The 22,065-nt window shown below is 44.9% G+C and overlaps 1 protein-coding gene across 1 annotated transcript in view; it reads right to left on the reverse strand.

Annotated features, from left to right (window-relative positions):
* The window catches only part of KREMEN1 (kringle containing transmembrane protein 1), a 150,602-nt gene that overhangs the window by 29,707 nt on the left and 98,830 nt on the right, over positions 1 to 22,065 (reverse strand). The window contains exons 4-5 of the mRNA XM_030219872.1: positions 5,199 to 5,323; positions 3,832 to 3,985 (exon numbers count right to left, since the gene is read on the reverse strand). Of these exons, the coding sequence (XP_030075732.1) occupies positions 3,832 to 3,985; positions 5,199 to 5,323 (279 nt within the window). The remainder of the gene's footprint in view (positions 1 to 3,831; positions 3,986 to 5,198; positions 5,324 to 22,065) is intronic.

A 22,065-nucleotide genomic window follows, 5' to 3' on the forward strand; every position in this document is an offset into this window, starting at 1 on the left:
AAACAGCTGGCTATTCAATGCCCATCACTGGAAATGACCTGGCAGTTAATATCCAGGCTCAGCACCAACCGCGGGAGACAGGCCCAGTTACCTCCTACAGTAGGAATACCGGCCCCAGGGTACCTACATGAATTGAGTTTGACACTTAGTCAATAATCAGTGATCTGACACGTAGATATAGTTTATCTGTATACTGTGGGCCAGTGTGTTCAAGCCAGAATGCAGAACACGTTTTATTAAAGTGTTTCCCACGTGTAAAAGACCCTTTGGGAACTGGCGTGGTGGTACTATATGAGGTAGAAGATGGGACTTACATGCAGGTAAAAATCTTTAAGGAAATACTGCTAAGAATTTAGCACAAATGTGGGGTATTTACAAGAATATTTCTGACAGATAAATTCCGTTGTTGCCGAAGAAGTAAAAAGGTACTCTGAGAGTAAATTGGAACTGATATAGTACTGTGCCTGAAAAAAGACAAATAATGATATTTAAGGGACCTTTTACTAAGCTGCGGTTGGCTACTGCGCAGTTAGTGTGCAGCACTTCAACACTACCATTGGGGTAGCAGGGGTACCAGACGGTAGTTCTGAACTTGGCATGCACAGTTCCCTGTGGTACAAAATAGATTTCTATTTTCTTCAGCGAAGGGCGTTACCGGCAGTGATCAGCAGCACGGCCACATTGCTGTGCGCTGCCTGATTACCGCACGAGTAGCACGTCGGCCTTTACCACCAAGTAAACAGGTGGCAGTAAATAGCCAGACACTACTTTTCATCTTAGCGCACGGCCACTTCCTGCCTCAGTACCTCTCCTTTGCACCGTTCCGTTACCATACACAGCACTGTACTGTAGGACTGTGTGCCGTTCTCCCTTCCCTAAAGAGCTGAATATGAAAGTTCATTAACTTGTTCAAGGTCATATTTGTGGGTTGTAATGACCTTTTAAAGGGCAATTTTCCTACTGTCCACTTTAGGACAAATTCCACAGCTCCTTTTTCCCATGAACTTTCCAGCAATCTTTCAAGAAAGAGTGCACTTTTTAAAATACATTTATTAGACCTATGAACTCCTTGAACTACATCTCTGAGGCAGTGGCGTTCCTTGGTTGGTTGCCACCCAGGGCGGTCTGCCACTGCACAACCCCCCTCCACCAGATACAGCATTGTCCGTCCCTCCTGGATGCAGCACCCCCCCCAGGGGCAGCGTCCCCCCGGCGCATCACCTCCAAGCCCCCCCCCCCCCGGTGCATTCTTCTCACCTGCTGGGTTGCTGGGAGCAGCGCGTGCCTGTCGGCTCCGCAGGTTCCCTGCTCCCTCTGCCTCGGAACAGGAAGTAACAGCAGAGGGAGCAAGGAACCGGCAGCCACGCGGCTGCTCCCTGCACCCCTCCTGCAGCGTGCACCCATATCCCCGCCCTCCGTACGACACTGCTCTGAGGTGATTTATGTTACGGTATCACATGAACACTTCCACTACGAAATCTCCCAGAGTGATGCATATTGGGAAGAGCAATCCAGATTATTGCTACGCGATACAGGGTTCCACATTAGGAGTCACTACCCAAGATAAAGATCGAGGCGCCATCGTGGACAACCCATTGAAATCTTCTGTTTAGTGCAGCGGTAGCAGCAAAAAGGAATTATTAGGAAAGAGATCCTAAATAAGACCAAGAATACTAGAAAGCCTCCGTATCACTCCATGGTGCCACCACACCTTGAGTATTGCATTCAATTCTGGACGCCGTATCAAAAAGAAGATATAGCGGAACTAGAAAAGGTTCAAAGAAGAGCAACCAAAATGATAAAGGGGATGGAGTTCCTCTCATATGAGGAAAGGCTGGAGAGGTTTGGACTCCTCAGCTTGGAAAAGAAACTGCTGAGGGGGGATATGATTGAGGTCTATGAAATCCACCGGGTAAACATGAATCGATTGTTCTTTCAAAAAGTACTAAGACTAGGGGAGACTTCATTAAGTTACATAGTAACACCCAGAATATTTGTTGACTCAACAAATAGTTAAGCTCTGGAACTCGTTGAATTTAGCAATCTGAATTTAAAAAAAGGATTGGAAAAGTTCCTGGAGAAAAAGTCCACAGTCTGCTATTAAGATAGGCTGGAGAAAGCCACTGATTATTCCTGGAGTTGGCACATGGAATCTTTCTACCCTTTGGGGTTCTGTCAGGTACTTGTGACCTGGATCGGCCACTGTTGGAAGTGCGATACTGGGTTAGATGGGCCAGCAGTTTCTCCAAATGGGTTAGTTCTATACATACCATGACAGGAATGACCTTCATCCCTAAGCCAGGTCATATGGACTTTGATCTCAGTCTCTCAAATACACTGCCAATGCTCAACATAGAACCTGCTTTGTGCCAAAGGGCTTCCCTCTGGAGTTTGAAAGACGTAACATGTATAGGCAACCTATCCAGGGGCACTTGGAAGCTCTTTTGATCACGCCTATAGCACCCAAAACTATGGGAAATATTTCTTCATGCTGCTTCACATTTTCTTGGTCTCGGACTGCAATTATTGGTATTTGAGGGTCTTCTCTCTCCATGCAGAGTATTTGCGTGGTACTGACACCTCTACCGTTCTGGTGTTTTTCTCTTTTACCAGTATATCCGGCTTTTTATCAGTCGGGATGGGCCTGTCCCAGGTGTTCATAACCTCTTCATTGTCCACAGTTCTCTCAGGTCATGATCCCAATGTTTTTCCAGTACACTGACAGCAGATAAAGGCCAAATGGCCCATCTGCAGCATCCACCATCTCCTCCTCTTCTTAAGAGACCCCACAGCCTTTCTTGAATTCAGACACAGTCTGTCTGCATCACCTCCACTGGGAGGTGATTCAACGCATCTACCACCCTTTCCGTGAAAAAGCCCAAAGGATCAATGAAACCCTTGTACCCCCTTCCTAAACCACAGAATTACAGAACTGCCCAGTTCCACTACAATAACCGTCCTAATAACTACCTTCCCTCTGTCTAGAAAGTTTCAATAAATTGCCTCAGGTTTCAAAAGGCTTCTCTACACCCCGTATGACCTCGAGTGTGGTCACCATTGGTTAAGAGCCTTTGGCCTAAAGGAACAGGGGAAACCATTGCCTTCTTTCCCCCACCCTTCAGAGGAAGGTGCTAAATGTACCACTGGCAGAGGTGCTGGAGACAATGAGGAACTGCAAGCAAATTGGAGAGACATGCTGGGCTTTCTCTGCCCTCTTAGTCCCTGTCTATAAATCAGATGCCACTGTAGGTCTGTTGGTGTGGGACGGTGCCGACCTCAGCTTCTCTCCTGCTCACTTTCACCCCTCTGTATCCTCGTTGCTCTCTTGGAATTTCAAAGTTCACCCTGACGTGCTTTTTTTAATCCAAGTCGTGGATCTGATTTTGTTTGTAAACCGTTTTTCCTCTGGCTCGTGGTTTCAAACCCATTCCTTGGCTCCGAACAAGAGCTCATACACATCTTGTTTTCATCTCTCACATCTCAGATTTCAGTATTTCTTTGCTCTTTGCTATAGTATCTAAGGTATATAATTAGAGAGCAGAAAATTCTACAAAAGGCAGTGGGTTTAGCCAGAGAGACAGTCAAGCATTAAAACGAACACAAATCCCTAGAGTAAACATTTTCCTGCCAGGACGAGAAGGGCCAAATATTTCAGATCTTCTTGGGATGAGGAAGGACCCGCTGGCTGGACTGGGTTGTAATCGTTTCTGGCACCTCTAGAGCCGATATTGGTATCATAACCTCACCGTGACACATATGACATGAGTCACACATTCACCGTGGTGCAGACGGACCCTGATATCTCCTGGAGGTTAAGAGTCATATACTCACTGTCAAAAAGAATGACCCTGCCATCTCCCCCGCAGGGCTGTGTGTGGTCTCCAAAGCAGACACTGTTACACTCACTGCTGATGGTTTCTCCATAACGCCAGTAATCGGGATTATTCCCACAGAAACAGGCGTAGCCCGATTCCATTCCCGCAATCTACAGAGAGAGAGAGAGAGAGAGAGAGAGAGAGAGAGAGAGAGAAAGAGATTTAGAGATACCTAGGACACAGAAAAGCTGAAAAACATCACAGATGACACTTGCTGGGACAAAATTAAGGCATTTGCTCAATGTTGAGGGTATTTAAGAACTCATAGCACCTACGTACAAATATTCAACGTCATCCCTAGGGTGGCTCTTTCAGTACTGATGGGCTAAACCCCTACTTGCCAGCGTGCAAAACTACTTAGCTTTTCTCTTTATCCCTGCTGTGCAGAGCAGCTCAGTCATTCTGAGGTCTGCAGTCCTACCACAACTGACATATGCAAGCAGTCTGTAGCCTTTTAATTCTGAATCTATTACTACTAGTATTAAATGTTTATACAGCTGTACAAGATGTACAATTTAGTGGTCTCCAGACTTATAGAGGTGAAGCATAAAAGTGGCAAAGGAGGGACCCTGAGGAGCTCAGGTGGGGCTGACAGTCAAGTGAGAACCAAAGGTCTGTAAACAGGAAAAGGGAGCCGCAACCACGATTCTCTCCTACATCTGACAAGCTGCAAAGAGAAGCTGAAATAACTGGAGCTTTAGTTGTGAACCACTGGGGAAATGTGTGAGGCAGACAGCGTCTGTGCGTGGTTTAATTTTGTTCAGGGCAGTTTTCGGCAAATCCCTGCAACCAGATCTGGTTTTCCGGATATCCCAATGAACTTCAGTCAAAGTATTTACATACTTTCTCTATAAGGGCGGATTCGGTAAATGGCGTCTGAAGTTAGGCGCTGTTAAGATCTGCACTAAGAACCAAGTCTACAAATCTCACTTAGCATTAAGTGACCTTTACAGAGCAGTCCTTAGAGCAGACTCCTGCAGCCAACTCTGGGCACCTGCTGAAACTTGCTGCAAATCCACCCTGCCATGGCCACACTTGAGTTGAGAGCAATGGAATTTAGGTGCCTGTGTTAAAGAATGCATGGAACTCATGATTACGGCAATTAACTCCAATAACTGACTAATTAGTTCCCACGAGCATCTGGGCTCTGGGCCCGTATTTGGGGAACCTTTATAGATTCCAGGGTCAGTGTCCTGAGAACATGACCTGTTTGGGCCACTCAGGGAAACAAAGCCAAGTACTGCTACTAACCAAGCAATGTCAGGGACTCTGTCGAAGAGCTGAGTGTCCTTGGAACAATGGAAGAGCAGCTGAGGAACGTACCTTGAAGCGCTGGCTTCGACAGAAGCTGATGCAGGTTTGGATGGTGAGTTTATTTGAAGTCTCACTGCTGCCGGTCAGAGGCGGTGGGTCTCCAAGGTCCCTGTAGCAGCCCAGGTTACCTGGCACTGAAAAGAAAGCAGAGGAGAAATGCACTTGGCATCTTTACACCCGCAACACAGCCCAGACACCAGGAGATACCTACACTTCTGCGACACTATCCGTCTAACTCCAGTTTATTTATTGGGATTTCTTAACCACCTTTATGGAGAGATTCACCCAAGGCGGTGGACAGCAGGAAAGGTTTAACATAAAACTTACAATTTTGTACACGGCATAACAATAGTAAAATAACCAAGAATAAACATAAATACAATAAATTAGGTAAACTTGAAAACAGTAAATTGACCTAATAATAGATGAGGGGAGATATGATTGAGGTCTACAAAATCCTGAGTGGTGTAGAACGAGTAGAAGTAAATCAATTTTTGACTTGTTCCAAAAGTACAAAAACTAGGGGACACTCGAGGAAGTTACATGGAAATACTTTTAAAACAAATAGGAGGAAATATTTTTTCACTCAACAAATAGTTAAGCTCTGGAACTCTTTGCCAGTGGATGTGGTAACAGCGGTTAGTATACCTGGGTTTAAAAAAGGTTTGGACAAATTCCTGGAGGAAAAGTCCATAGTCTGCTATTGAGACAGACGTGGGAAGCGACTGACGTCCCTGTTTTCGGTGCCTGCTTAGATCAGTACTGTGAAACCTTTTTCATTTTATGAGACGCTTTCAAATTTGCCTGATCTCCACAGCAACACAAAAATATATTTTATTTATTTATTGAGATTTAATTATTGTCCTTACGAAGAGATTCACCCAGGATGATGTACAGCAGGTCCAGTTTAACATAAAATGTACAATAGTATTAACAGCTTAACGATAGTAAAATCACCAAATATAAACATAAATGCAATCTATGAGGTAAACTTAAACCTAATAATATGACTAACATGAAACGGTATCAGAAATATAAACATTTAACAGATTGTCAAATAATCATAAAGAGAAATGTAATAAATGTCATATAAATGATAACATTAATAGACAGCAAAGAAGAACATTTAAATAGATATAATACGATGTCAGTATAATACCAATGAAACACCTAATAGACATTAGAACATTCAAATAACCTAGGAGTGGCCTAGTGGTTAGGGTGGTGGACTTTGGTCCTGAGGAACTGAGGAACTGAGTTCGATTCCCACTTCAGGCACAGGCAGCTCCTTGTGACTCTGGGCCAGTCACTTAACCCTCCATTGCCCCATGTAAGCCGCATTGAGCCTGCCATGAGTGGGAAAGCGCAGGGTACAAATGTAACAAAAATAAAATAGATACAATTGGAGATTCTACATGGAATGTTGCTACTATTGGAGATTCTACATGGAATGTTGATACTGTTGGAGATTCTACATGGAATGTTGCTACTATTGGAGATTCTACATGGAATGTTGCTAGTGGAATCTCAAATAGTAGCAACAGTAGAGGAGTGGCCTAGTGGTTAGGGTGGTGGACTTTGGTCCTGAGGAACTGAGTTGGATTCCCACTTCAGGCACAGACAGCTCCTTGTGACTCTGGGCAAGTCACTTAACCCTCCATTGCCCCATGTAAGCCGCATTGAGCCTGCCATGAGTGGGAAAGCGCAGGGTACAAATGTAACAAAAATAAAATAGATACTATTGGAGATTCTACATGGAATGTTGCTACTATTGGAGATTCTACATGGAATGTTGCTATTCCACTAGCAACATTCCATGTAGAAGGCTGCGCAGGCTTCTGTTTCTGTGAGTCTGACGTCCTGCACGTATGTGCAGGACGTCAGACTCACAGAAGCAGAAGCCTGCGCGGCCACATTGGTGATCTGCAAGGGCCGACTTCTACATGGAATGTTGCTAGTGGAATAGCAACATTCCATGTAGAATCTCAAATAGTAGCAACAGTGGAGGAGGAGTGGCCTAGTGGTTAGGGTGGTGGACTTTGGACCTGAGGAACTGAGTTGGATTCCCACTTCAGGCACAGGCAGCTCCTTGTGACTCTGGGCAAGTCACTTAACCCTCCATTGCCCCATGTAAGCCGCATTGAGCCTGCCATGAGTGGGAAAGCGCAGGGTACAAATGTAACAAAAATAAAATAGATACTATTGGAGATTCTACATGGAATGTTGCTACTATTGGAGATTCTACATGGAATGTTGCTATTCCACTAGCAACATTCCATGTAGAAGGCTGCGCAGGCTTCTGTTTCTGTGAGTCTGACGTCCTGCACGTACGTGCAGGACGTCAGACTCACAGAAGCAGAAGCCTGCGCGGCCACATTGGTGATCTGCAAGGGCCGACCTCTACATGGAAGAATAGGAACATTCCATGTAGAATCTCAAATAGTAGCAACAGTGGAGGAGTGGCCTAGTGGTTAGGGTGGTGGACTTTGGTCCTGGGGAACTGAGTTGGATTCCCACTTCAGGCACAGGCAGCTCCTTGTTACTCTGGGCAAGTCACTTAACCCTCCATTGCCCCATGTAAGCCGCATTGAGCCTGCCATGAGTGGGAAAGCGCAGGGTACAAATGTAACAAAAATAAAATAGATACTATTGGAGATTCTACATGGAATGTTGCTACTCTTTGAGATTCTACACGGAATGTTGCTACTATTGGAGATTCTACATGGAATGTTGCTATTCCACTAGCAACATTCCATGTAGAAGGCTGCGCAGGCTTCTGTTTCTGTGAGTCTGACGTCCTGCACGTACGTGCAGGACGTCAGACTCACAGAAGCAGAAGCCTGCGGAGCCACATTGGTGATCTGCAAGGGCCGACTTCTACATGGAATAGCAACATTCCATGTAGAATCTCAAATAGTAGCAACAGTGGAGGAGTGGCCTAGTGGTTACGGTGGTGGACTTTGGTCCTGGGGAACTGAGGAACTGAGTTTGATTCCCACTTCAGGCACAGGCAGCTCCTTGTGACTCTGGGCAAGTCACTTAACCCTCCATTGCCCCATGTAAGCCGCATTGAGCCTGCCATGAGTGGGAAAGCGCAGGGTACAAATGTAACAAAAATAAAATAGATACTATTGGAGATTCTACATGGAATGTTGCTACTATTGAGATTCTGTTGCTACTATTGGAGATTCTACATGGAATGTTGCTACTATTGGAGATTCAACATGGAATGTAGAAGACTGTGCAGGATGTCAGACTCGCAGAAGCCTGCGCGGCCACATTGGTGATCTGCAAGGGCCGACTTCTACATGGAATGTTGCTAGTGGAATAGCAACATTCCATGTAGAATCTCAAATAGTAGCAACAGTGGAGGAGTGGCCTAGTGGTTAGGGTGGTGGACTTTGGTCCTGGGGAACTGAGGAACTGAGTTTGATTCCCACTTCAGGCACAGGCAGCTCCTTGTGACTCTGGGCAAATCACTTAACCCTCCATTGCCCCATGTAAGCCGCATTGAGCCTGCCATGAGTGGGAAAGCGCAGGGTACAAATGTAACAAAAATAAAATAGATACTATTGGAGATTCTACATGGAATGTTGCTACTATTGAGATTCTGTTGCTACTATTGGAGATTCTACATGGAATGTTGCTACTATTGGAGATTCAACATGGAATGTAGAAGACTGTGCAGGATGTCAGACTCGCAGAAGCCTGCGCGGCCACATTGGTGATCTGCAAGGGCCGACTTCTACATGGAATGTTGCTAGTGGAATAGCAACATTCCATGTAGAATCTCAAATAGTAGCAACAGTGGAGGAGTGGCCTAGTGGTTAGGGTGGTGGACTTTGGTCCTAGGGAACTGAGTTTGATTCCTACTTCAGGCACAGACAGCTCCTTGTGACTCCAGGCAAGTCACTTAACCCTCCATTGCCCCATGTAAGCCGCATTGAGCCTGCCATGAGTGGGAAAGCGCAGGGTACAAATGTAACAAAAATAAAATAGATACTATTGGAGATTCTACATGGAATGTTGCTACTGTTGGAGATTCTACATGGAATGTTGCTACTATTGGAGATTCTACATGGAATGTTGCTATTCTACTAGCAACATTCCATGTAGAAGGCTGCGCAGGCTTCTGTTTCTGTGAGTCTGACGTCCTACACGTGCAGGACGTCAGACTCACAGAAGCAGAAGCCTGCACAGCCACATTGGTGATCTGCAAGGGCCGACTTCTCACATTGGTGATCTGCAAGGGCCGACTTCTACATGGAATGTTGCTAGTGGAATAGCAACATTCCATGTAGAATCTCAAATAGTAGCAACAGTGGAGGAGTGGCCTAGTGGTTAGGGTGGTGGACTTTGGTCCTGGGGAACTGAGTTTGATTCCCACTTCAGGCACAGGCAGCTCCTTGTGACTCTGGCCAAGTCACTTAACCCTCCATTGCCCCATGTAAGCCGCATTGAGCCTGCCATGAGTGGGAAAGCGTGGGGTACAAATGTAACAAAAATAAAATAGATACTATTGGAGATTCTACATGGAATGTTGCTACTATTGGAGATTCTACATGGAATGTTGCTATTATTGGAGATTCTACATTGAATGTTGCTACTGTTGGAGATTCTACATGGAATGTTGCTATTCCACTAGCAACATTCCATGTAGAAGGCTGCGCAGGCTTTTGTTTCTGTGAGTCTGACGTCCTGCACGTACGTGCAGGACGTCAGACTCACAGAAGCAGAAGCCTGCGCGGCCACATTGGTGATCTGCAAGGGCCAACTTCTACATGGAATGTTGCTAGTGGAATAGCAACATTCCATGTAGAATCTCAAATAGTAGCAACAGTGGAGGAGTGGCCTAGTGGTTAGGGTGGTGGACTTTGGTTCTGGGGTACTGAGGAACTGAGTTTGATTCCCACTTCAGGCACAGGCAGCTCCTTGTGACTCTGGGCAAGTCACTTAACCCTCCATTGCCCCATGTAAGCTGCATTGAGCCTGCCATGAGTGGGAAAGCGCGGGGTACAAATGTAATAACCTAGATAATGCTGTTCCTACAATACAATGAAACATCTTACCATGTAGATATGGACAGGACAACGTGGGTAGTAGAAAGTAATTGGGATAAATAGATGGGGGTTAAACTGAAGGCAAATTAAATGTTAAATAAGATATAAGGAGCATTTTACACAATCCACACACTGCAACCCCCCTTAGCCCAGTCTTCCTCCCTCCTGATCCCCCATCACCCCTTCCTTTACCACTCTGCATATTTCTCTTTGTCCTTCCCTATGTGATCTTTTCTTACTCCTCCCCTACCATTATAGCTACGTCATGCAAGGTTCCACGTTAGGAGTCATAGACCAAGAAAGGGATCTAGGTGTCGTCGTTGATGATACGTTGAAACCTTCTGCTCAGTGTGCTACTGCAGCTAAGAAAGCAAATAGAATGTTAGGTATTATTAGGAAAGGAATGGAAAACAAAAATGAGGATCTTATAATGTCTTTGTATCGCTCCATGGTGCGACTGCACCTCGAATACTGTATTCAATTCTGGTCACCGCATCTCAAAAAAGATGTGGAGGGGCATAATCGAACGCCCATGTTTTCGTGAGGGCGTCCTCGCAGGGATGGGGAAACCTGTAATAACGAAGCAAGATGGGCATCCATCTTTCGTTTCGATAATACGGTCAGGGACGTCCAGATATCAACATTTAGGTCGACCTTAGAGATGGTCATCCCCGGTTTTTGGCCATAATGGAAACCGAGGACGCCCACCTCAAAAACAACCAAATCCAAGTCCTTTGGTTGTGGGAGGAGCCATAATTTGTAGTGCACTGGTCCCCCTGACATGCCAGGACACCAACCGGGCACCCTAGGGGGCACTGCATTAGACTTCATAAATTGCTCCCAGGTACATAGCTCCCTTACCTTGTGTGCTGAGCCCCCCAAACACCCCCAAAACCCACTCCCCACAACTGTACACCACTACCATAGCCCTAAGGAGTGAAGGGGGGCACCTACATTCGGGTGGGTTTTGGAGGGCTCACATTTACCACCACAAGTGTAACAGGTGGGGGGGGGGGGGGCCTGGGTCCACCTGCCTGAAGTGCACTGTATCCAGTAAAACTGCTCCAGGGCCCTGCATACTGCTGTCATGGAGCTGGGTATGACATTTGAGGCTGGCATAGAGGCTGGCAAAAATATTTAAAAAGTTTTTTTTTTAGGGTGGGAGGGGGTTGGTGACCACTGGGGTAGTAAGGGTCATCCCCGATACCCTCCGGTGGTCATCCGGGGCACCTTTTCACGGCTTGGTTGCAAGAAAAAATGGACCAAGTAAAGTCTACCAGGTGCTCGTCAGGGATGCCCTTCTTTTTTCCATTACCAGCCGAAGACGCCCATCTGTTAATCACTCCTCAGTCCTGCCTTCGCTAAGCTGCCGACACGTCCCCATGAACTTTGGCTGTCCCCGTGACGGGAAGCAGTTGAGGACACCCAAAATCAGCTTTCGATTATGACGATATGGGCAACCCTGAGAGAAGGACGCCCATCTCCCGACTTGTGTCGGAAGATGGGCGCCCTTCTCTTTCAAAAATAAGCCTGATAGTGGAATTAGAAAAGGTGCAGAGAAGGGCGACGAAAATGATAAAGGGGATGGGACGACTTCCCTATGAGGAAAGGCTAAAGCGGCTGAGGCTCTTCAGCTTGGAGAAAAGGCGGCTGAGGGGAGATATGATAGAGGTCTATAAAATAATGAGTGGGGTTGATCGGGTGGATGTGAAACATCTGTTTATGTTTTCCAAAAATACTAGGACTAGGGGGCATGCGATGAAGCTACAATGTAGTACATTTAAAACGAATCAGAGAATTAATCCTTTGGTGAGCCCCAGGGAAACAAGCGCGTTGGGCTCCCAACTGTAATTTAAATGCATTTTAACATCCCCACAAGTGGGGCTCCCTTGGTTCTCACAGCTGATAAACACCTCTGGCTCCTCCTGCTACCTGAGAACAACATCTAGAGGTGGGAAGAATACACCGATTTCCGTGGGCAATGTGGCTCCTGGGCCTCCCCCACCTAATCATTCTTTCTGCCACCAGCTTTCTTACCAGGGCAATCAATAGAAATCAAACCAAATAAAACATGGAAAAGAAAATAAGATGATACCTTTTTTATTGGACATAACTTAATACATTTCTTGATTAGCTTTCGAAGGTTGCCCTTCTTCCTCAGATCGGAAATAAGCAAATGTGCTAGCTGACAGTGTATATAAGTGAAAACATTCAAGCATTACTATGACAGTAAAATAGATACCATTGGAGATTCTACATGGAATGTTGCTACTATTGGACATTCTACATGGAATGTTGCTATTCCCTAGCAACATTCCATGTAGAAGGCTGCACAGGCTTCTGTTTCTGTGAGTCTGACGTCCTGCACGTACGTGCAGGACGTCAGACTCACAGAAGCAGAAGCCCTGCGCGGCCACATTGGTGATCTACAAGGGCCGACTTCTACATGGAATGTTGCTAGTGGAATAGCAACATTCCATGTAGAATCAATAGAAATCAAACAAAATAAAACATGGAAAAGAAAATAAGATGATACCTTTTTTATTGGACATAACTTAATACATTTCTTGATTAGCTTTCGAAGGTTGCCCTTCTTCCTCAGATCGGAAATAAGCAAATGTGCTAGCTGACAGTGTATATAAGTGAAAACATTCAAGCATTACTATGACAGTAAAATAGATACCATGGAGATTCTACATGGAATGTGCTACTATTGGAGATTCTACATGGAATGTTGCTGCTATTGGAGATTCTACATGGAATGTGCTACTATTGGAGATTCTACATGGAATGTTGCTATTCCACTAGCAACATTCCATGTAGAAGGCTGCACAGGCTTCTGTTTCTGTGAGTCTGACGTCCTGCACGTACGTGCAGGACGTCAGACTCACAGAAGCAGAAGCCTGCGCGGCCACATTGGTGATCTACAAGGGCCGACTTCTACATGGAATGTTGCTAGTGGAATAGCAACATTCCATGTAGAATCAATAGAAATCAAACAAAATAAAACATGGAAAAGAAATAAGATGATACCTTTTTTATTGGACATAACTTAATACATTTCTTGATTAGCTTTCGAAGGTTGCCCTTCTTCGTCAGGGCAAAAATCTGCCTGGACAGCCATCGAGAAACCCCTCAAACATTTTGGCTCTAGTCACGTTGTGTGAATCCTGCCCTGGGAATTTTTATCTGTCTGCACTTCAGTTCTGCCACAGCTGTGCTGAGTTCAGCCAGTTCGATGCCTTGTGAATCAATCCATAATATTCAGAAGGAAAAGGGTTGAGTGCGCTTCTGTTAGGATACCGATACTAAGGTTACAGCTGTGAACAGCTGGCTGAGGAAACCCCTTATCAGAACAACGGTGCTGTGTTCCCAGTTGCTTTCTGAATGACAGGCTGAGCCTGATTGGACCACCAGGAGCTTCGATTTCTCTGGCACACCATGGGAATTAAAATGTGCTACAATTAAATGGTGAGAGTGCCAGATCCATGGCAGGAACCAGCTGTTGTCTGCTACACTGGGACTTACTCAGGCAGCTCCTGCGCTCTTCAGCGGCCCCCTGCAATCAACGCCTCCAGGCTTATGAGCCAGCTTCAGGCCTCTCAAAATGTGCAGGAAAGTACTTGACATCTCCAGGAAAAGGGCAGTGTGGGCTGCAGAACGAGGATGTTAACATTTCACTTTACAGTTCACTAAGAACTGCATGAAAAATAGCAAATTTTGACAACCATTTTCATCGCCACATTCTACGATGTAATATATATGGCTTTATCTCATGCTTTGCACCCACACAGGAAATGCACAAAAAATCTATCCTATGGCACACACCAGAAATAACTTTGTGCACTAGAAAGTGTCCTCCATGGTCATGTGACCTCTTCAGTCTACTCAGAACACTTCATTTCCCAGCGCTGATTTGGACAACAGAATGACGGCCTATCTCTCATCAAACCATTGGTGAGAAATATTTATACCATGTGTATGACCTCTTCACCTGTTGCACCCCAAAATCCTATCCTACACCTTTGTACTCTCAGTCTTATAACCCTTCTCTATTTCCTCTATAGCCCACCTCATCATTCACCTTCATTCCCTGTCGCAGTCTTATACTCACTTCTCTGTTCCTCTACAGTCTCTCTACAGTTTCCTCCACAAGTGTAACAGGTAGAGGGAGATATGTTGTTCTAATGGACCTGAGTATAACATCTGAGGTTGGCATAAAGGCTGGAAAGTAATATTTTTCATCTCATTTTTTGGAGGTGGAAGGGGGTTAGTGACCACTGGGGGAATAAGGGGAGATCACCCCTGATTCCCTCCAGTGGTCGTCTGGTTATTTAGGGCACCTTTTTGTGCCTTATTCGTTATAAAAACAGGTCTAGCTCAAAACGTCTAAGATTTAGTCCTGGACGTTTTTGTTTTGTTCCATTATGGCTGAAAAACGTCTAAGTCTTAGGAACGCCCAAGGCTCGCCCTGAACACGCCCCTGAAATGCCCCCTAGAGATTTGGGTGGACTTCTGATGGACTTCATAGAAAACGTCTAAAAATAGGTTTCAAAAATACTGATTTGGACGTTTTTGTGAGAAAAACTTTCTAATGCTGCTTTATGCCACTTTTTAGACACAGTAGATGACGGCAGAAAAAGACCTGCACGGTCCATCCAGTCTGCCCAGCAAGATAACTCATATGTGCTGCTTTTTGTGTATACCTTACCTTGATTTGTATCTGCCATTTACAGGGCACAGACGGACCATAGAAGTCTTGCCCAGCACTAGCCCCGCCTTCCACCACCGGCTCTGCCACCCAATCTCCGCTAAGCTTCTGAGGATCCATTCCTTCTGAACAGGATTCCTTTATGTTTATCCCATGCATGTTTGAATTCTGTTACTGTTTTCATCTTCACCACCTCCTACGGGAGGGCATTCCAAGCATCCACCATTCTCTCTGTGAAAAAATACTTCCTGACATTTTTGTTGAGTCTGCCCCCCTTCAATCTCATTTCATGTCCTCTCGTTCTACCGCCTTCCCATCTCCGGAAAAGTTTTGTTTGCGGATTAATACCTTTCAAGTATTTGAACGTCTGTATCATATCACCCCTGTTCCTCCTTTCCTCCAGGGTATACATGTTCAGGTCAGCAAGTCTCTCCTCATACGTCTTGTAATGCAAATCCCATACCATTCTCGAAGCTTTTCTTTGCACCGCTTCAATTCTTTTTACATCCTTAGCGAGATACGGCCTCCAAAACTGAACACAATACTCCAGGTGGGGCCTCACTAACGACTTATACAGGGGCATTAAAACTTCTTTTCTTCTGCTGGTCACACCTCTCTCTATACAGCCTAGCAACCTTCTCGCTACGGCCACTGCCTTGTCAGACTGTTTTGTCGCCTTCAGATCCTCAGATACTATCACCCCAAGATCCCTCTCCCCGTCTGTACCTTTCAGACTCTCCCCGCCTAACACATAAGGCTCTCGTGGGTTTCTACTCCCTAAATGCATCACTTTGCATTTCTTCGCATTGAATTTTAATTGCCAAACCTTAGACCATTCTTCTAGCTTCCGCAGATCCTTTTCATGTTTTCCACTCCCTCTCAGGTGTCCACTCTGTTACATATCTTACTATCATCCGCAAAAAGGCAAACTTTACCTTCTAACCCTTCGGCAATGTCACTCACAAATATATTGAACAGAATTGGCCCCAGCACCGATCCATGAGGCATTCCACTACTCACCTTTCCCTCCTCCGAGCGAATTCCATTTACCACCACCCTTTGGCTTCTGTCCGTCAACCAGTTCCTAATCCATTTTTCTCTTTTGAAAATGAGCCTGTTAATCTATCTCCTAGGTCCAGATGATCAACGAGCCCTCATGCAATAGATGCTGGGGTGATTCCTTCTGAGTACGGCAGGACATGGATGCCTGTCTCCCCACATGGCCCACAGAAGACAGTCGAGGAGGCCAAACTTTTAACTGTATCATACGGAACCAATGAAGACAGGGAGATGATAAGCCTCATTTATATGAACTGAAGCATGGAAATAGTCAACGCAAGTAGCTATAAATACGCTAGAAAGAGAACATAAGACACACTGTCGAGAAATAGCTGACCCCAGAGTTCATTATTATACAAATTCCACTGGGCTTTTTTTTTTAAAATAGAGAGCCAGCTAGAACCATTATTTTAGACAGTCGTAGAACTGTATCTTATTGGAAACTCCTATTCCGGTCTCCTATCTGCTGGGACCAGCTGGGGTGGTGGCAATGTTTAGGGAAAATGGCAGCTGCTCTGGCTGTGACCCTCATCAGTCAAAAAGTGTGGAGTAGAAGGGATACACCAGGACGGGTGGAAAATATGAAGAAGAATGGTCCAGGAATTAGAAGTTGTGCTTTATTGTGAAAAAATGCAAAACCATGCGTTCCAGGTACAAAAATCCATTAACCATAGACTGGCAACCATGAGAAAAAGGATTGAGCTCAAAGTAATCGTCTCCCTGAAAGTAAAAGGATGCCTGGGAGTAGAAGCCGAAATAGAACAGCAAGGTATGAGCAAATACTGCCTTGTAACGGTCACTAGCGAAAGCCAACTTTTCAAAATTATTGGGGGTGCTAAGCCCAATGGAAATAACCCCTCCCTGGACACATACAAGGAATTTTCTCAATATTGGGGGTGCTCAAGCACCCACAGAGTCGCCTCCAATGGCGAGAGCCCGTCTGGAGCAATGGCTTGGTTCTGGAGACTGATCCTTGTCAGGAGATTCGGAGGATGGAAGCAGCTGAGAGTGGGGATGAGGCCTGAAACCCAAATTGTGCACAAAGGGATTAAGGAACTGGAAACGGACTCATGGAGATACGAGAGCAACACTGTACCATATAGCAGGCTTCAGCAGAATACAGGACTGTACCTTACGTATCTGCTCAGGCTTCTGTTTCATCCATACGTCCTTTGTCTCATACTTGTCTAGAAATACCTCATTACGCCCCGTCTTCCTGTCTAGTCGCTGCACTTTGGATCTCCCTTCTGCTTTATTTACACCAAGAATATATTTTTCTAAATTCAAAAGAGCCTGAAAGGTATGGCTCTGATCAGGCCTTCTTGAGATGGTGGAGGGGAGGAGGAGGGGGAGGGGTTGAGATGATACAGAACTTCTGCTTTTGTTTCCATCCCATCTGTATTTTGTAGCCTTTCTGTTTTGCTTTGACTGTTCGAAGGGCGGTCAATCACATTGTTATCAATACATAAGAGGAACATGAAGGAAAGGACACCTGGAAGAGCCCCCCTGAGCAGATGTGATGGAAACCACTGCTGTGACATGTTTGGGATGGTTATAGACATGGTTTGCTACTGTAGGCGCTTGGTCTAGATTTTTGTTGTATTGTAAACCGCACTGAGCCCTGAAAAGGGGAGTTTTCTGGTTAATAACAATTTGATATTAATATTCTATGTACATGTCCCATGCTTTCTTAAATTTGTCTTCACTACATCTACCAGGGGCCATTCCACAAACTCACTACCCTTTCCATGAAGAAGTATTTCTTCGTACACAACGTACTGCGGGGAATAGATTCAGGGTGTTGCAATGGCTGTATCTCAGCGCCAACCGGCTGAGCAAGATGGACCTGGTGCTACATGGCCCTGCGGGTGCAGCTGTTTGACAATTCCCAATCTACAAACCTTGAGACCAGAATTTCCAATATAACTACTTTAAAAGCAAGTGATTCCACTATTTGTCATGTGGTTTCAAGGGTCCTCGTGAGTTCTCAGAGATTGCCCTCGGTAATGGAAGTGGATTTGGATCACTGTCTGCCGTAATCAATATCGTCTCCAGCTGCCCTGAGCCTCTAGATTGCTGGCTTAACATTAGCTTCCACAAACCATTAAGCAGAAAAAAAGTAAAAAAAAAATAAAAAAATGGCATGTTTTGTTAAGATCCTATTTTCAGACATTTTACCATACACAAAGAATTTGAGGAAACCTTATGAAAGCAAAGTCCGTTCTGCCTCCTGAAACCACACTGCACTTGGCTAGCTTCTGCCGGATGTCAGGGCAACATTAAAGGGTTGATATGTCTGTGCCAGCAGTGGGGTGGGCCTGTGACTTGGCAAGAGGGAAACACTGCTTCACAGGCCTGAGACAGAAGCTGATAGACTCGAGATGCGGTTGGCAAGTCTGAATTCGATTCAATTCTTGCATACCGCTAATATCCACTTTCCAGGGTTCAGTGCGGTTTACATTTTAGTAAACAGCAGATAGTAAATTCCAGCAGATAGTGTTAGTGTGAGGTATGAGAAACATTAAAGACCATTGGTGTAATGCATGAGACTAAAACATTAAAGGAAAGGATAATGGATGATACTAGGAGGTAGAAGTCATGATGGATTATTATGAAGCAATCTTTGGGAAGAGAAAGGTTTTTAGCCTCTTCCTGAAGTTGAGGTAGCTGTTTTTCGTTCTGATGGGAATAGGTAGAGAGTTCCATATTTTGACTCCAAGAACAGGAAATAGAGAGCTGAAACTTTTCTGATTTCGAATTGTCTTTTGAAACGGTGAGACTAGCATCAGTTGTTTTTTCGGTCTGTTAGACTGGACCACAATTAGTGAAGCCGTCTTAGTCAGCAGTTCAGAGGTGAAGCCCTGTAAGATTTGAAAAAGTAAACAAGCAGCTTTGAACCTGAGTCCTTCTGCTATGGGAAGCCAGTGCAGTTTGTTTAGATTAGTTGAAACACTAGTATATTTATTCAATCTGTATATTAGTCTATCAGCTATGTTCTGTATGATTTGCAGTTTTTTCTGATATTGACACTTAATACAAAGAAATAGAACATTACAGTAATCCAAGTGAGATAGGACTAACATTTGAACTAGCAGTGCAAAGGTTTTTTGGTCAAAGAATGATCTGACTAGACGTAGCTGTCTCATTTTGAACGGTGTTTTTTTTCCATAGCTGGCTAATATGGGATGCAAAGGTGAGTGAAGAGTCAAGCAAGACCCCTAATACTCTGGTTTCAGATTTGACTGTAAAGATTTGACAATTGGTCAAGGATATTGATGATGGGACCTCAACTCCCTGATTTTGGACCACAGGACCTTGGTTTCTTACTCAGTTTCAGTTTATTGGTCAGGGCCCAGGTGCTAACAGCAGTCATACTATTTGCTATAGACTGAGTTGGTTCTTTGTTTGATGCTGTTACTAGTAAGAGAAGCAGGATGTAATCCGCGTAGGATAATAGTAGTTCATTAAGCCCTGGGTGTATTGAGGCAAGGGATGACATTTATTTATTTATTGCATTTGTATCCCACATTTTCCCACCTTTTTGCGGGCTCAGTGTGGCTTACAATATGATATGAATAGTGGAAATACAATTTGTTACAACTTGGTTATGGATTACATTGTGCAGAGTTATGCGAGACAATCGAAGAATCGTTGAGGAATATAACAATGGAATACAAACATTGAAACATTGGAAGGAGACAATGGGAAGCTTAAAGGGCAGTATTAAGAAACAAAGACATATGGTATACATATTTCTGTGAGAAAAGGTATGAGTGATGTGAGATTACGGGGGATGAGAGTTCAGAAGTGGATGTATGATGCATTAATGAACAGAGAGTGTGGACTTTATGTGTTTTGGCTCTTTCCGTAAATTTTTTTAAAAAGATGGGTCTTCAATAATTTGCGGAAGGAAGCTTGCTCGTAGATCGAGGTTGAACAGGATCAGTGAGAGGGGAGATCCATGTGGGAACCCGCAGTTAGTAGACCAGTAGTTGGAAAGTTGGTTGTTTTGCTTGACAGAATAGCTTTCATTTGAAAGGATTTCATTTAACCATTTGAGCACAGTCCCTGTTATTCCTACCTGATCCAGGCGTTCGAGTAGTGGTCAACCACATTGATCGCTGCTGATATAACGAATTGGAGAAGAATTACTTGATCACCTTTGCATAGGTGTTGTTTGGCATATGTAGTTAGAAATGGCAGAAATGTTTCCATACTATGTGATGATCTGAAGCCAAATTGTGACCAGTGTAAAATAGAAAAAGTTTGCAGATATAAAGAGTGATGTTTACTAATGTAGGTTTCTAATACTTAAGTAAAAAGAGGTATGTTTGCCACTGGACGGTAGGGGGGGGATGGTCCTGGAGCTCGGAGGGAGGGAGGGGTGGTGGCCCTGGAGCTCAGAGGGAGGGGGCCCTGGAGCTCAAAGGGGTGGAGCTAGGGTGGGGCGGGGCTAGGATTGGGCCCCATCAAATTTGTCTGCACAGGGCCCCACACTTGCTAAGACCGGCCCTGCTAACCATTAGGCCACTCCTTCACTCCAGCAAGGTGGTAAAGTTACCGACCGTCCATTTCAAAGCTCCTATCCAGCTGTAGGTCAACGGTGGCAGGCTGAAATAGGCTTGGACTGCTCTCTCTCTCTCTCTCTCTCTCATGCTGTCATTTAGAAGGCAATCAGGACCACAGGTCCCAAAATGCAGGGGGACAGCAGAACTGGCTCTCCTGTCTCTGCTGGGCCAACAGTTGGCTTTATAATAGTATAAGTCTCGGTATCGCTCCACGTGCGACCTCACCTTGAGTACTGCGTTCATTTCTGGTTGCCGTATCTCAAAGAAGACATAGTGGAATTAGAAAAGGTTCAAAGAAAAGCAACCAAAACGATAAAGGGAATGGAAGTCCTCTCATATGAGGAAAGGCTTCAGCTTGGAAAAGGGAAGGATGAGGGGTGATATAATTGAGGTCCACAGAATCCTGAGTGGTGTAGAGCAAGTAGAAGTAAATCGGAATTTCACTCTTTTAAAAAGTACAAAGACTAGGGGACACTCAGGGCTTGTTTCACAATGCCTGCACTAGCGATTCCCACACAGCAAATGAGAGGAAGCCCATAGGAATTGAACGGCCTTCCTCTCATTTGCTGCACTGAGAATTGGCTTTCTAAAAGAGGCCCACAATGAAATTACATGGAAGTACTTTTAAAACAAATGGGAGGAAAAAATTGTTTTTCACTCAAAAGAAGAGTTAAGCTCTGGAACTTGCTGCCGGAGGATGAGGTAACGGCAGCTAGCGTATCTGGGTTTAAAAAAGGTTCCTGGAGGAAAAGTCCATAGTTTTCTGTTGAGACAGACATGGGGAAGCCACTGGTTGTCCTGGGATTGGCAGCATGAAATGTTGCTACTATTTGGGTTTCTGTCAGGTACTTTGTGACCTGGATTGGCCACTATTGGAAACAGGACACTGGGCTGGATGGACCATTGTTGTGTCCCAGTATGGCTATTCTGTGTTCTAAGTCTTGGCCCAACTCCGATTGGACACAGGGGCCCTTTGGGGAACTCAGGGGTCACCTGGCAGCCTGCGCTCCCTGGCCCTTTTCTGGCAGGGGGAAAAGCAGTGATAATTTTCTGTTGGGTCATTCCACGACAGCAGCCTGGAATCTTTTTGAAGTTGTTTCCTGTTACAGCTGGAGGAGAAACCGAAGGCCGCTGTTGGTCCCTGACCAATACATTTAATTTTCTTTTTCTTTTTCTAATAAAATTATCACTGAGCAAAAGGTATTCTTTTGAAACTCTTCTGTTTGAAGAAAAGCACTGGCAGTTCTCAGCAAGCAAAAAAAAGAAACCCACAGAATCACTCCAGCAGACATCGTGGCCCACTTCTCACTAAGCTGGTGACCATAGTCTAGGCACATAAAAGTAGTTCATTTATGTTTACCAAGGTGCACTATATGCGTGTTAGTGGTTTGAACATGTGTTAATGGTTTATAGTAACGTGGAGGGGCATAATCGAACGGGGCTGGTCATCTATAAGGGCGGCCATCTGTAATTACGGC

This window comes from Microcaecilia unicolor, chromosome 11, assembly GCF_901765095.1.
Source record: "Microcaecilia unicolor chromosome 11, aMicUni1.1, whole genome shotgun sequence".
NCBI lineage: Eukaryota > Metazoa > Chordata > Amphibia > Gymnophiona > Siphonopidae > Microcaecilia > Microcaecilia unicolor.